A 13,512-nucleotide genomic window follows, 5' to 3' on the forward strand; every position below is an offset into this window, starting at 1 on the left:
ATAATTTCAAATTTCCTGATAGACACAGCCCTTTAAAATACCCTTGTTGATTTCTTCCTTCTGGGAAAACACTTCATATTGTTTTCAGTTTCTTTCTGGAGGATACAAGTCCCAAAGAACTTGACTGCTAAGTCAATAACCTACTTTTCACTGAAAGACAGTTTAGAATAATGGGGTAAATACAGGTCTAGCATTCATTGGAACAATTATCTCCAGGGTTTCTCTGTTTTCACATTTTAATATGCTTTGGGCTTGTATATTTTGGTAGAATATTCTACCAAAAACAATAGACTTGTGTTACACAATCAAAAACATGCACTTGAGAGGGAGGAAGAAAAAAGGAAGGATATAGGTGCCAAACTAGATGGGCAGAGTAAGTTCTACTGTTCTACAGTACAGTTGGAAGACTATAGTTGACAATAATTTACTGTGTATTTCAAAATAGCTAGAAGAGGTGATTTTGAATGTTCCCAACACAAAGAAATGATAAATGTTTGAGGATATGGAAATGCTAGCTACCCTGATTTTATTATTATACATTGGACACATATCAAAATACTGTATTTTGTATTCCATAAATATGTACACTTATTGCCAATTAAAATTATTTAAAATGGATTTATATTTAAAGTCATTCTTGGTATTTTGACATACTAAGTTCAGGAGAATTTTTATCTTTACCTAAACCATAGTTTACATTAATAATTTTAATACTTACCTAAAAGGATCATAAACATCCATGTCAACACGAAGACCATTTATAAATAGACGAGCATCACCTGGCTGAATTTCAAATCTATCTTGGAGATACTTGAAATAAAGCAAAACAACAGTTAAACAAATGCTTCAAGACTAGTGATTTATGTCAGGGGTCACCAAACTAATTTCTGTAAGAGATTGGGTAGTAAATACTTTATGCACTGCAGGATATACCATCTCTGTTGTAACTATTTGACTTTGCCTCTGTCACACAAGAGCAGCCTTAGGCAATACGTAAACAAATGGTCATGATTATTCTGTGATAAAACTCATTTACAATAAACAGGTGGCAGGTTAAATCTAGCCTCTCCTGATCTAAGTGATAAAAATCTTGATAGGTTAGAATTCAATATCAGAACATTTTGATTTTGCAAAGGATGACATTAAAGTTCTACTATGTTTTACATAGTGAATATATGTTCACACACACAACTAAATAGGTGGCACATTCCTGTTCTTTGATGCAATAATATCCCAAGAAAAAATTTAATGTATGTGTAAATAGTTGAAGCTCAGTTTAAATTCATGAAGTTTCTACTAAAGAACTGTTAGAATTTTCACTGCCTTTCATTCAGTAAACATTTCCTAAGTGTATGCCATGCAATAGAAACAACTCTAGGTGCTATAGCAATAACAAAGGAAAGAAAAGGTAACATTCTGCCAAGTACAGTCCAGTTACCTAGAGTGTGGTATATCACACCTGGTTTAAATCCCGGTATTGCTCCTTATTAAGAGTAAAATCTGAAAAGAAGAACTCAAACTATCCCTGTTCGCTGATGACATGATTATATATTTAGAGGAACCTGGAAATTCCACCAGAAAACTCATAGAACTCATAAGTGAATTCAGTAAAGTAGCAGGTTACAAGATCAATGCCCATAAATCCAACGCATTTTTATACATAAGTGATGAATCTTCAGAAAGAGAAATTAGGAAAACTACCCCATTCACAATAGCCTTGAAAAAAATAAAATACTTGGGAATCAATCTCACAAAAGAGGTGAAAGACCTCTACAATGAGAACTATACAACACTAAAGAAAGAAATTAAAGAACACCTTAGAAGATGGAAAGATCTCCCATGTTCTTGGATAGGAAGAATTAATATTGTCAAAATGGCCATACTACCTAAAGTGCTATACAAATTCAATGCAATTCCAATTAAAATCCCAATGACGTACCTTACAGAAATAGAGCAAGCAATTATGAAATTCATCTGGAAGAATAAGAAACCAAGAATAGCTAAAGCAATCCTTAGCAGGAAGAGTGAAACAGGGGGTATTGCAATACCAGATCTTCAACTCTACTACAAAGCAATAGTAACAAAAACAGCATGGTATTGGTACCAAAATAGAAAGGTAGATCAATGGTACAGAATAGAGGACACGGACACAAACCCAAATAAATACAATTTTCTCATACTAGACAAAGGGGCCAAAAATATGCAATGGAGAAAAGATAGCCTCTTCAACAAATGGTGCTGGGAGAATTGGAAATCCATATGCAGCAGAATGAAACTAAACCCATATCTCTCACCATGCACGAAACTAAACTCACAATGGATTAAGGACCTCGGAATCAGACCAGAGACCCTGCAGATTATAGAAGAAAAAGTAGGTCCAAATCTTCACCTTGTTGGTCTAGGATCAGACTTCCTTAACAGGACTCCCATAGCACAAGAAATAAAAGCTAGAATCAACCACTGGGATAGATTCAAACTAAAAAGCTTTCTCTCAGCAAAGGAAACTATCAGCAATGCGAAGAAAGAGCCTACAGAGTGGGAGAATATCTTTGCCAATCATACTTCAGATAGAGCACTAATCTCCAGAATCTATAAAGAACTCAAAAAACTCTACTCCAAGAATTCAAATAATCCAGTCGACAAATGGGCTAAGGAAATGAATAGACACTTCACAGAAGAAGATCTACAAGCAATCAACAAACATATGGAAAAATGTTCAACATCTCTAGTAATTACAGAAATGCAAATCAAAACCACCCTAAGATTCCATCTCACCCCAATTAGAATGGCGATTATCAAGAATACGAGCAACAACAGGTGTTGGCGAGGATGTGGGGAGAAAGGTACACTCATACATTGCTGGTGGGGCTGCAAATTAGTGCAGCCACTCTGGAAAGCAGTGTGGAGATTCCTTAGAAAACTTGGAATGGACCCTCCATTTGACCCAGCTATCCCACTCCTTGGCCTATACCCAAAGGACTTAAAATCAGCATACGACAGAGATACAGCCACATCAATGTTCATAGCTGCTCAATTCACAATAGCCAGACTGTGGAACCAACCTAGATGCCCTTCAATTGATGAGTGGATAAACTGTGGTATATATATATATATATATATATACACAATGGAATATTACTCAGCCATAAAGAATGATAAAATTATGGCATTTGCAGGCAAATGGATGAAATTGGAGAATATCATGCTAAGTGAGATAAGCCAATCTCAAAAAGCCAGGGGACGAATGATATCGCTAATAAGTGGAGGATGACACATAATGGGGGGGAGGGAAGGGTTAGTGTTAGGGTTAGAGCTAGGGTTAGGGAGGGGGGTAAGTATGGAGGAAGGAAGTACTGTATAGAGGGTAAAGAGGGGTGGGAGGGGAGGGGGAAGGGAAAAAATAACAGAATGAATCAAACAACATTACTCTATGTAAATTTATGATTACACAAATGGTATGCCTTTACGCCATGTACAAACAGAGAAACAACATGTATCCCATTTGTTTACAATAAAAAAAAAAAGAGTAAAATCTGGACAAATTCAATTAGTGTTTATAATCCTCAATTTCCTCCTCTGTAAAATGGGAATGACTGTACCTATCTCACAGGTTAACTGTATATATCTATTTAGATATTGATATCTATATCAATTTATATATATATGTGCTTCTTCACATGTAAAATGAAAGCTTTTATTAACTATTATTGGAATAGGTCAATCAGCTTAGGAGGAAAATTTTAAATACTGCATTTCAATTATCATAAGTGACATTTTAGAGATGTGTACAAATAACCTCAAAAAGCAAATGAAGCAACTAATTTGAAGCAATTCAGAGAAAGCTTGACAAAGATGAATATTTTTGTATGATTACTCATCAACATGACAGGTGAGTTACAACCAGAGAAGGGAGAAGAAGAAAACTCGTAAAAGGACAAGATATTTATACTATTTCATACAGAATACTGGCAAGAAACTAAATCCTAACACAAGGTTCAAAGGGGAACTTGATTTGTCTTCAGTTACTTCTGGTCCTTTCTATCAAAAAATTACTTTAATAAGTCTATATTGCAACCTCAAAATCTACAAATGCCAGTGAATTTACATTGCCTTCCATATCCCTCTCCACTGCAGAAGGCGAGGCTTGAATGCTGACAAATTAGTCAAAGACTCAAAGTGGCCTTTCTTAAATATGGGGTAAAAATTCAATTTATAGTAATGTGACAAACCAAAGATCCTAAAATTCTCTTATTAAAATAAAGTATAAAAAAACCTAGATGAAAATATTAATAAAGTCCTCCAAACTTGGTTTTGTTTTTAAGAAATTAAAGAATTAATCTGAGGGCAGAGAAAAAGTAGAAATATGAATCCAAAAATGTAAACCACAGTGAAGGACCTGTTCTGAGGAAATTCACAATTTCCTAGATGGCCTAAAACTTGGGTTTTGAAGAAGGATGGACAAAGCCTTGGAGCTGCAAAGATGGGGAGTAGGTTCAGAGCTCTCTTCATGCCCACATGAAGTAGTGCTATACTCACAGGGAAAAGGTAAACTAAATGTTCTGCAGAAACAGCACAGAAACTTGTCTCTCAATCTTGTTGGTGGAGGAAGAAGTCTTCCAAACAAATTTGTGCCCACAGACTTAGTTTCACATAGGTTCAGGGTTTGATTTCACAGTTTATGGTTTAAAAAAACAAAACAACAACAAAAAACCCACACACAAACAAAAAAAAACCCCATAAACTCAGACTTTTTATTTTAAATGAAATTAAACTGGTAGCACTTCTGAGTTTTGAGTGGAAATAAATCCAAATCCCCAAGGAGAAATATACACTCATTTAAAAAAAAATAGGGAATAGTTTATTCCACTGCGTTTCAACAATCAATGAAACTGAACTATCACCTGAAGCTAAAAAAAATTCCAAATGAGTGGTCCTCAAAATACTGGTTAAGGATGAAGGAAGGAGGCTGAGGAAAGGAAGATAGCTAAATAGAGAAAGGAAGCATGTCCCAATAGTCCCCCACTTATAAAACAGGAAGCTTTCTCTGCAGAGAGGTAAGCATCAAAGGAACCTCACTGAAACAACACTGAACTGTAATAAAAAAAAATCATACCATTCCTATAATCACACATTTACATAGGGTAAAGAGTACAATGAATCAAAATGCAGTCTGTAAAAGTAAAAAAAAAAAAAATTTAAATTCATAGAGCTACAGAAAAGAAGGTAATTTGAGCATAAGAAATAGTATCTTAGAGATGCACTAGCTCTTGCTACCATCAGAGCAAAGCAGGGACCATGGACAAAGAAACATGTAGCTGGCAGGTAAAGATATTAAAGAAAAAAAAAGAAATCAACCTAGGGAAGCCTGGGGTTTACAGAGGAAGGCTGATTTTAATGGACACATAGCTGATAGGACAAGCCCCTCAGTGAAAACAAATCCAAAGTGGCCACTGGGGTGAAAGCGTTCCTTGGGTCAGCAAGCCCTCCAAGAGGGTGGTATGGAAAGACCCCACCCCTGACGCAGCCCTCCTCAGAAGTGGAATAGGCTGGCAGATGAGGAAAATGTTCCTAAGAGCTGACAGCTGTCCCCACACAGTTCATGCAACTGCAGAAGCAGGGACTAGGAACTCATGGAGAAAGTTACCAATAGCTGATGAAAAACCTCCCAGAGGGTGCCTGCAGTGGAGAAACTGAGGCATGCACAAGGAAATTTTGTCTGGATCACTCAGGATCTGGATTTCAAGAGAGAAAGATCCTGTGGTGGCTGGCACCCCGTGGGAGTTATTATGGAGATGCTCATGTGACACTCAGCTCCAGGGTGAATACCCGTTACACGATCATCGGCATATTCCCCAGTCTGTCCCACCCAACGCTGGCAGACTGGAAGCTGAGAGCTACTACTCCTGGCTAGCAGCTGGGCAAGGAGCACAAGGACAGCAGCCAAAATTACAGAACCAATAATCAAAGACTGTCCCTGGTAGCAGATCTGACCACCACAGAATAAACAAGAACTTTATCTCTCATTAAGACTTTCATTTTCCTTTTTCTATTCCTTTTTTATCCATATTCCAATTTTTTACTTTTTAAATTTTAACTTTTTTCCCCATTTTCCCAAACATTTTATTGTACTGTATTATTCTTCACTTTTTAAAATTATGCATGATTGTGTGTTTGATTGTGTGTGCTCTCACTGCATGGATATGTTTGAATATATATACTCATAACTTTCCTTACACATTAATAGCTCTCTCCTGCATGTGCTCATTATTTAGCCTAGATTAGATTATACTTACTACAACTCTCTTCCCCCAGTAATAGCCATAACCTCCTGTTCCTTCCTCCTTTTTCCATTACTTTCAGTAACTTACTATTCCTTCTTTTTTATAGATGACACCTGCTCCCTATCTCATGCCTCTTTGATCACTTTCTTGAACATTTCAAATTTTCTCTTGCCTTTCTATTTTCTCCCACTTAACAAATGGTATCCCACTAAATAGAACCTATACAGACTGTGTAATTATTACCCCATTCAAGTTGTTGTGATTATTAACATAGGGGATAACAGACACCTAGTTCAGTTTGTTATTGTTGGCATTATTGTTAAATGCTGACCCCACTATTCCTACATAGGTGACAACTAGTGTTATAGATGTCAAAAGTAGACACCGGACATTTATATTAAGACTATACAGGCTTACCGAACCCCAAATAAATGTATTCTAATGAGACGCTCTGCAAGATAAATCATAATCAAAATGCCCAACACAGAACATAAGAAAAAATAATAAAAGCTGCAAAAGGGAAACATCAGGTCACATTTAGAGGCAAACCCACAAGGCTTTTGACTTCTCATTTCAGACCCTAAATTCAAGGAGGGCCTGGATTTAGGTATTTCAAGTCCTAAAAGAAAACAACTGCCAGCCACAGTTACTATACTCAGCAAAACTATTTCAAATTTGAGGGGGAAATAGAAAGTTTTCCACAAGAATGAACAAAGAATTCATGATCACCAAGCCAGCATTACAAAGAATACCCAAACTGCACACAGAATGTTTTAGTTGGCTATTCTGCTGCTGTGACTAAAAGACCTGAGGAGCAATTTTAGAAGAGGAAAAGTTTATTTGGGGCTCACGATTTCAGAGATGTCATCCATGAACTGCAGGCTCCATTCCTCGGGCTCGATGAGGCAGAACAACATGACAGAAGAGTGTGGTGGAGGACAGTGGTACTAGATGTGACCAGGATGCAGAAAGACTAAGCTCAGCTTAACAAATACATACCCTAAAGGCATGCCCACCTTCTCAGCCACACCTTACCAGCCTACAGTAACCACTCAGTTAATTCCTATCAGGATTTTTTCGCCCAATTGGGTTAAGGCTCTCAGATAACTCAATCATTTCACCTCTAAACCTTCTTGCATTGTCTCTCACATGAGGTTTTTGGGGACACCTCATATCTGAACCACAACAGGAACTAAAACAAATCCCAAAGCTCCCAAATAAAGAAGAGCAAAAGAAGAGCAATCCATGAATGAGAATCAACATGGTATTAAATATTAAAATATTGATACAATAGGAAACCACAAACATATATCCATACTAATGCTGAATGTTAATGGTCTCAACTTCCCAATTAAAAGACAGGTTAAGAATGGATCAAAACACAAAAATCTAACTATGTTGTTTACTCATAGACAAAAACACCCAAAAGGCTGAAGGTAAAAGGATGACAAAAAGTATTCTAGGCATACGAATCCTGAAAACAAGCAGAGTAGCTATTCTCATATTTGCAAAGCAGATTTCAAGCAAAAATTAATCAGAAGAACAAAGAAGGAAACTATATCCTGGAAAAGGGAACAATTCAACAAGAAGACACAACGATAGTAAATATTTATGCTCCAAATGTCAATGCACCAAATTACATGGAAAAAAAAATACTCTGACATTAAATCCCAGATAGATCCCAACACAATAATACTGGGTGATTTCAACATACCCTTATCACCATAGGCAGGTCTTCAAAACATAAAATCAATAAAGACGCTGCCCACCTAAATAATGCTATAAATCAAATGGACCTACAAATATCTATAGAATATTTCACCCCAAAACAGCTGAATTTACTTTCTTAGCAATGTATGGAACTCTTTTGAAATAGACCACATTCTAGATCACAAAGCAAATCTTAGCAAAAAACAAAGATAATCCCATGCATTCTATTAGATTACGATGGAATGAAACTAGAAATCAACAGCAAGAAAAACAGAAACCACAGAAACATATGGAGATTTAACAATACTCTTAAATAAACAGGAATGGATCAAAGAAGAAATGTCAACACAAATCAAAAAACTGATATAAACAAATGAGAACAGAGATACAACATATCAAAATCTCAGGAACAGCATGAAAGAAGTTTTAAGAGAAAAATTTATAGTACTGAGTGTCAATATTAAAAAAAAAAATCCCAAATAAACATGTTCCACCTCAAAGCTTTAGAAAAAGAATTCCAAACTGAGAAGATGCAAAATAATTAAGATCAGAGTCAAAATCAATGCAATTGAGAATTTAAAAAAATACACAGGACCAATGCAGCAAAGAGTTGGTGCTACAAAAAGATTAATTCCTTAGCCAAATTAACCAAAATAAAAGACCCACATCAATAAAATTAGGGATGAAAAGAGATACTGCCACAGACTCTTCTGAAATCCAGAGGATTAACAGCATATTTTGAAAATTATACTCCAATAAACTGGAAGATCTAGAAGATATTGAAAAATTTCTGGACACATGTGACCTGTTCGAAGAAGATAGGAAGATACAGAAAACCTAAATAGGCCAATATTAAGTACTGAAATTGAAAGAGCAATTCAATATTAAGTAATGAAATTGAAAGTCTTCCTAAAAAGAACAAAAGCCCAGGACAAGATGAATTTTCAGCTAAGTTCTACCAGACCTTTACAGATAAACACTAGTCTTTCTCAAATTATTCCATGAAACTGAAAGGGAAGGAACACTCCCAAAAACATTCTATGAAGCCAGTATAACCCTGATACCAAAAACCATCAATAAAGACGCACGTATCAAGGAAAGAAAACTTCAGAGCAACATACTTGAGGAAAAGAAACAAAAATCCTTAATATTAGCAAACTGCATTCAAAAACACATCAAAAAGATACTATACCATGATCAAGTGGGTTTCACTCCAAGGATGCAAAGTTGGTTCGAACATATGCAAATAAATAAATGTAACTCACCACTGAAATAGAATTAAGGACAAGAATCACCGAATCATCTCAATAGATACACAAAAGGCCTCTGATAAAATCCAGCACCCATTCATGTTAAAAATGTTAGAGAAGCTAGGGATAAAAGAAATTTACCTCATCATTGTAAAGGTCATTTATGAAAAACCCATCATACACCAGAATTGTGAGAAAATACATTTCTGTTATTTAAGCTACCCAGTCTACTGTATTTTGTTATGGCAACACGAATGGGCTAATATAATCAATTTGTATTTCTTTACTGGTGATTATGTTTTCGTGTCCTTTGCCTCTTTTTTTTTTAATGAATCACTAATTTTTCTTATTGATTTTCAGGAACTCTTTATATATTGTGGATATTAATCCTTTGCAGACTATTTTGCAAATAATTCCACACAATGGAAATGTAATGGAGAAAAACTAAAAGCATTTGCCCTAAAATCAAGAACAAGACAGGACTGTCCACTCTACCACAGCCATCAGGGAAGAAAAGGAAATCAAAAGACTATAAACAGGAAAAATAGTAGTCAAACTGCCCATGACATGATATCTATAAGACCCCAAAAATTCCACCAGAAGACTTGTAGCTCTTACAAGTGAGTTCAGTGAAGTAGCAGAATAAAAGATCAACACCCATAAATCAATAGCTTTCCTAAACTCCAACAGTAATTCAGTTAAGAAATTCAGTTAAGGAAAAAACTCCATTAAAAAACCTCAAAACGAAAACAAAACACCATCCTATTCATTAATTTAACTAAGGAGGCAAAAGAGCTGTACAGTTAAAATTATAGAACACTGAGGAAATTGAAAAGCTTCAGAAGATATAAAGATATTCCATGTTTGTGAATAGACAGAATTAATATTGTTAAAATGGCTATACCAAAGCTATATACAGATTTAATGCAATCCTCATCAAAATACCAATGAAATTCTGTACAGAAGTAGAAAAAAGTCCTAAAATTCATTATGAAGTATGAAAGATCCAATCTGTCAACCTGCCTTTGGATTGAAGAGATCACATCATCAACATTCAATGGTTTTGAGAAATGATCTTTACTTCCTACTATTTTGATTTATTTCTAATGCTTAGATTAGACTTGAATCTCTTTTAATTAATGATTCTTCTAGTGTAATTCCTCCCTGTGCTGGTTTTCATTTTTATTTTTCATTTCTTCATGAAATATGTTTTGTAGTACAGGCTTTCCAGTTATAAATTCTTTTAGCTTCTGCTTATCATAGGTTTTATTTCATTTTCAATTCTGAATCTTAATTTTACTAAGCATAGTAATCTTGGTTGCCATCAATTTTTCTTTTAGAACTTCATATATATTATGTCAAACCTTCCTGGCTTTTAAGTTTTGGGTTGAGAAATCAGAGGAGATCTGGATTTTTTACCTCTAAATGTGACCAGTTGTTTTTCTCTTGAAGCTTTTGAAATTCTAAACTTATTCTGTATATTAGGTATTTTCATAACTAAGTGTCCTGGAGTGTATCTATTGTGATTAAGTATTTAGGGAGTCTTACATGCAGCATATATTTGAATTTCCACTTCATTCTAAAGGTTTGGAAAACTTTAGGATGTCACTTCACTGAAAATATTGTGCATTTCTATGGCTTATATTTCAGAGTCTTCAACTATCCTAATGAATCTTTCTTAAATTTGTCCTTCTAATATTATACCAGATTTGTTGAATATTTTGTTCCTGTTCTCTTAACATCTTTTCTTTATGGTCAACTTTATTTTCAAGATTATACTTTGTCTTTGAGGCCTGAAAATCTATCTTCAATGTGGAGGTCTAATCTACTGGTGATGTTTCACTTATTTTTAATCTACTAAGTCATCAACCATGTTTTCTATAAGGTCAATTCTCCTTTGTTTTAATATTAGCTTTTATTTCTGAAGTTGTTTTATCTCTACTTTCTATATTTTTGCAACATTCTTCTGTTTGGGATTTCACATCCTCTTGTTTGGGTATCATAGTGCCTCTCATCTTTGAGTTACTGCCTTTCAAAACCTGTGTTACCTTTTAGCTTCAATAACATAGATTTAATTTCATGTCTGAATTGTGTATAGCAATTTTCTATTTAGTGGTTTTGCTGCTTTCTCTGTTATACAGTAAACCTTTTAAGTAGATACAGCAGTTTTACCTTCCTGACAAGTCATATGAGTTAAACTTTCTTGAAAGAGACATTAGATTGTTTTGGGGTACAAGGATCAAAAGTGGCTTACCAGGTTTCTCAGCTTGAAGGCTCCATACAGTAATCAAAAGTTTAAGTTGAGTCACCTAATGCAGTCAGTCTTTCTCAGATTCTCAAATACCAGACTGGTTCAGGGGTTCTAATTGCCCCTTTGCCACCAAGGGATACTATGTAGTCTTTCAAATATTTCCTTTGAAATTACTCCATTTGGTAATTAGACTCTTCATCCTTTCCAATTATCCTTTATTCCCCCAACATCTCTTCTTTAACCTCATGAAATTCTTAAGCTTTTTCACCCAAATTACCACATGGAGGAAAGCTCTGAAGATTACCCACTTTGGACTGTTAAGTGAGCAGAGAAAACACTGTTGATCGGGTAAAGTTACTGACACTCTGGTATTCCTTTAATTTTCCTCTCTTTCCCACCCTCTCTTCCTTCTTATTGTAGGTGGCATTATAAAAAAACAAGTGCAGGAACTCTCATAAGAAAACAATTCTGCTTGAATAATGGTTTTTAGCAAGTAGGAAAATAAAAGAGAGGAACAATTAAACAACTCAGTTTTGAATGATAAATAAGAATTTCTAAGATGGTCTATGAAGCAAAGAAATGTCTGAGGTGAGAGGACATGTTGGTTTTCCTAACACCTACGATCCAAAGAACTATACATCATTTTCCTCATCATCACTGGTTATCTTTATCAAAACAGCAGAGAAGACAGCTGAGTCTGTCCAAGTGTAACATGCTTTGTTGGCTGGCTAACCCAGCACTACACCTAGTCCACCTCTCTTATTGTGATCTCTAGGAAAGCAAACACCCCCCTGCAGCTATGAATGACTACATGACAAAATCCCGGCAATGGGATGGAAATCAAAGTCTATTAAAGTGGTTCAGGAAGGCTTTAATAAGGATGAATGTGGTTGTTACTGTTCTTCCTGCCTCTTTTGAAAAGATGACTGGAGGTAAGGTTGCCATATTGAAATTAAAAGACCCAGGTGTTTTCATGAATGCTCCCTGACACTTTTAGAGCACCAGAATCATAATATCCACAGACATCTACTTTCAGACTTTTTGTGTGAGGAAAATAAACTTATACTGTTTAGGGCCCTGTAAGTCTGGTAGTTAATTACTTAAAGCCAAACCAGTCCTATGAATTACAGCTAGGTCATTGCCAATGTGAGCATTTGATAAATATGAACTATTAGGGTCTTTTGGTTCTAGAGGTAACTTAAGAGGCCCTCTGGCAGGATCTAATCAAACTTCCGATCAATTGTATCCTGCATGCCATAGAATTCTCATGATGCTTCAGCAGTCTAACAGTCTGACTGGGTCTGCTATTGTTCAGATGTGGTGTCCCCCAAAAGTTCACATGTAAGACAATGCAAGAAGTCTTAGAGGAGAAATGATTAGGTTATGAGAGCCCAAACCCAGTTAGTGAATTAATCACCTGAGAGGATTAACTGAAAGGTAATTGAAGGCAGGTGGGGTGTACTGGAGGAGGTGGGACATTAGGACACAGCTTTGGCATATGTATTTGTATCTGGCAAGTGGAGATCTCTCTCTGTGCTTCCTGATCATCACGTGAACTGCTTCCCTCTGTCACGCTCTTCTGCCATGATGTTCAGATTCACCTGGAGCCCCTGGGGAATGGAGCTGGCTGAACATGGACTGAGAACTCTGAAACTGTGATCCCTCAAACTTTTTTCCTCTACAATTATTATGGTCAGATATTTTAGTCACAGCAGTGAAACAGCTGACTAAAACAAGGTCCTCATAAGCATTTAAGAAAATCTGTTATAAAGGAATATTAACTTTATTCTATGAAGCAGAAAGTCTATAGGATGGGGTGAAATAAATAGGATATATGTCAGGAAAAATTGGCTAGAATCACAGTATATGCTACATGTAGTAGATAACATAAAAATATAAAAACTTTAATTTAAATTATCAGAAATTCAAATCAACTTTTATGAGAACTAAAGATCCAAAGTGTGAAACAGTGATATTAGTGTGGTAAATTATTAAAATTAAGTGTGGTAAATTATTAATT

At 35.5% G+C, this 13,512-nt stretch overlaps 1 protein-coding gene across 4 annotated transcripts in view; it reads right to left on the reverse strand.

Moving 5' to 3' along the window:
- Positions 1–13,512, reverse strand: part of UGGT2 (UDP-glucose glycoprotein glucosyltransferase 2) — a 212,494-nt gene that overhangs the window by 164,968 nt on the left and 34,014 nt on the right. For all 4 annotated transcript variants that reach the window (XM_079137705.1, XM_079137704.1, XM_079137707.1 and 1 more), the window contains one exon: positions 719–810. In XM_079137705.1, coding sequence (XP_078993831.1) covers positions 719–810 — 92 coding nt within the window. The remainder of the gene's footprint in view (positions 1–718; positions 811–13,512) is intronic.

Source organism: Sciurus vulgaris (assembly GCF_902686455.1).
Source record: "Sciurus vulgaris genome assembly, chromosome: 4".
Classification (NCBI taxonomy): Eukaryota; Metazoa; Chordata; class Mammalia; order Rodentia; family Sciuridae; genus Sciurus; species Sciurus vulgaris.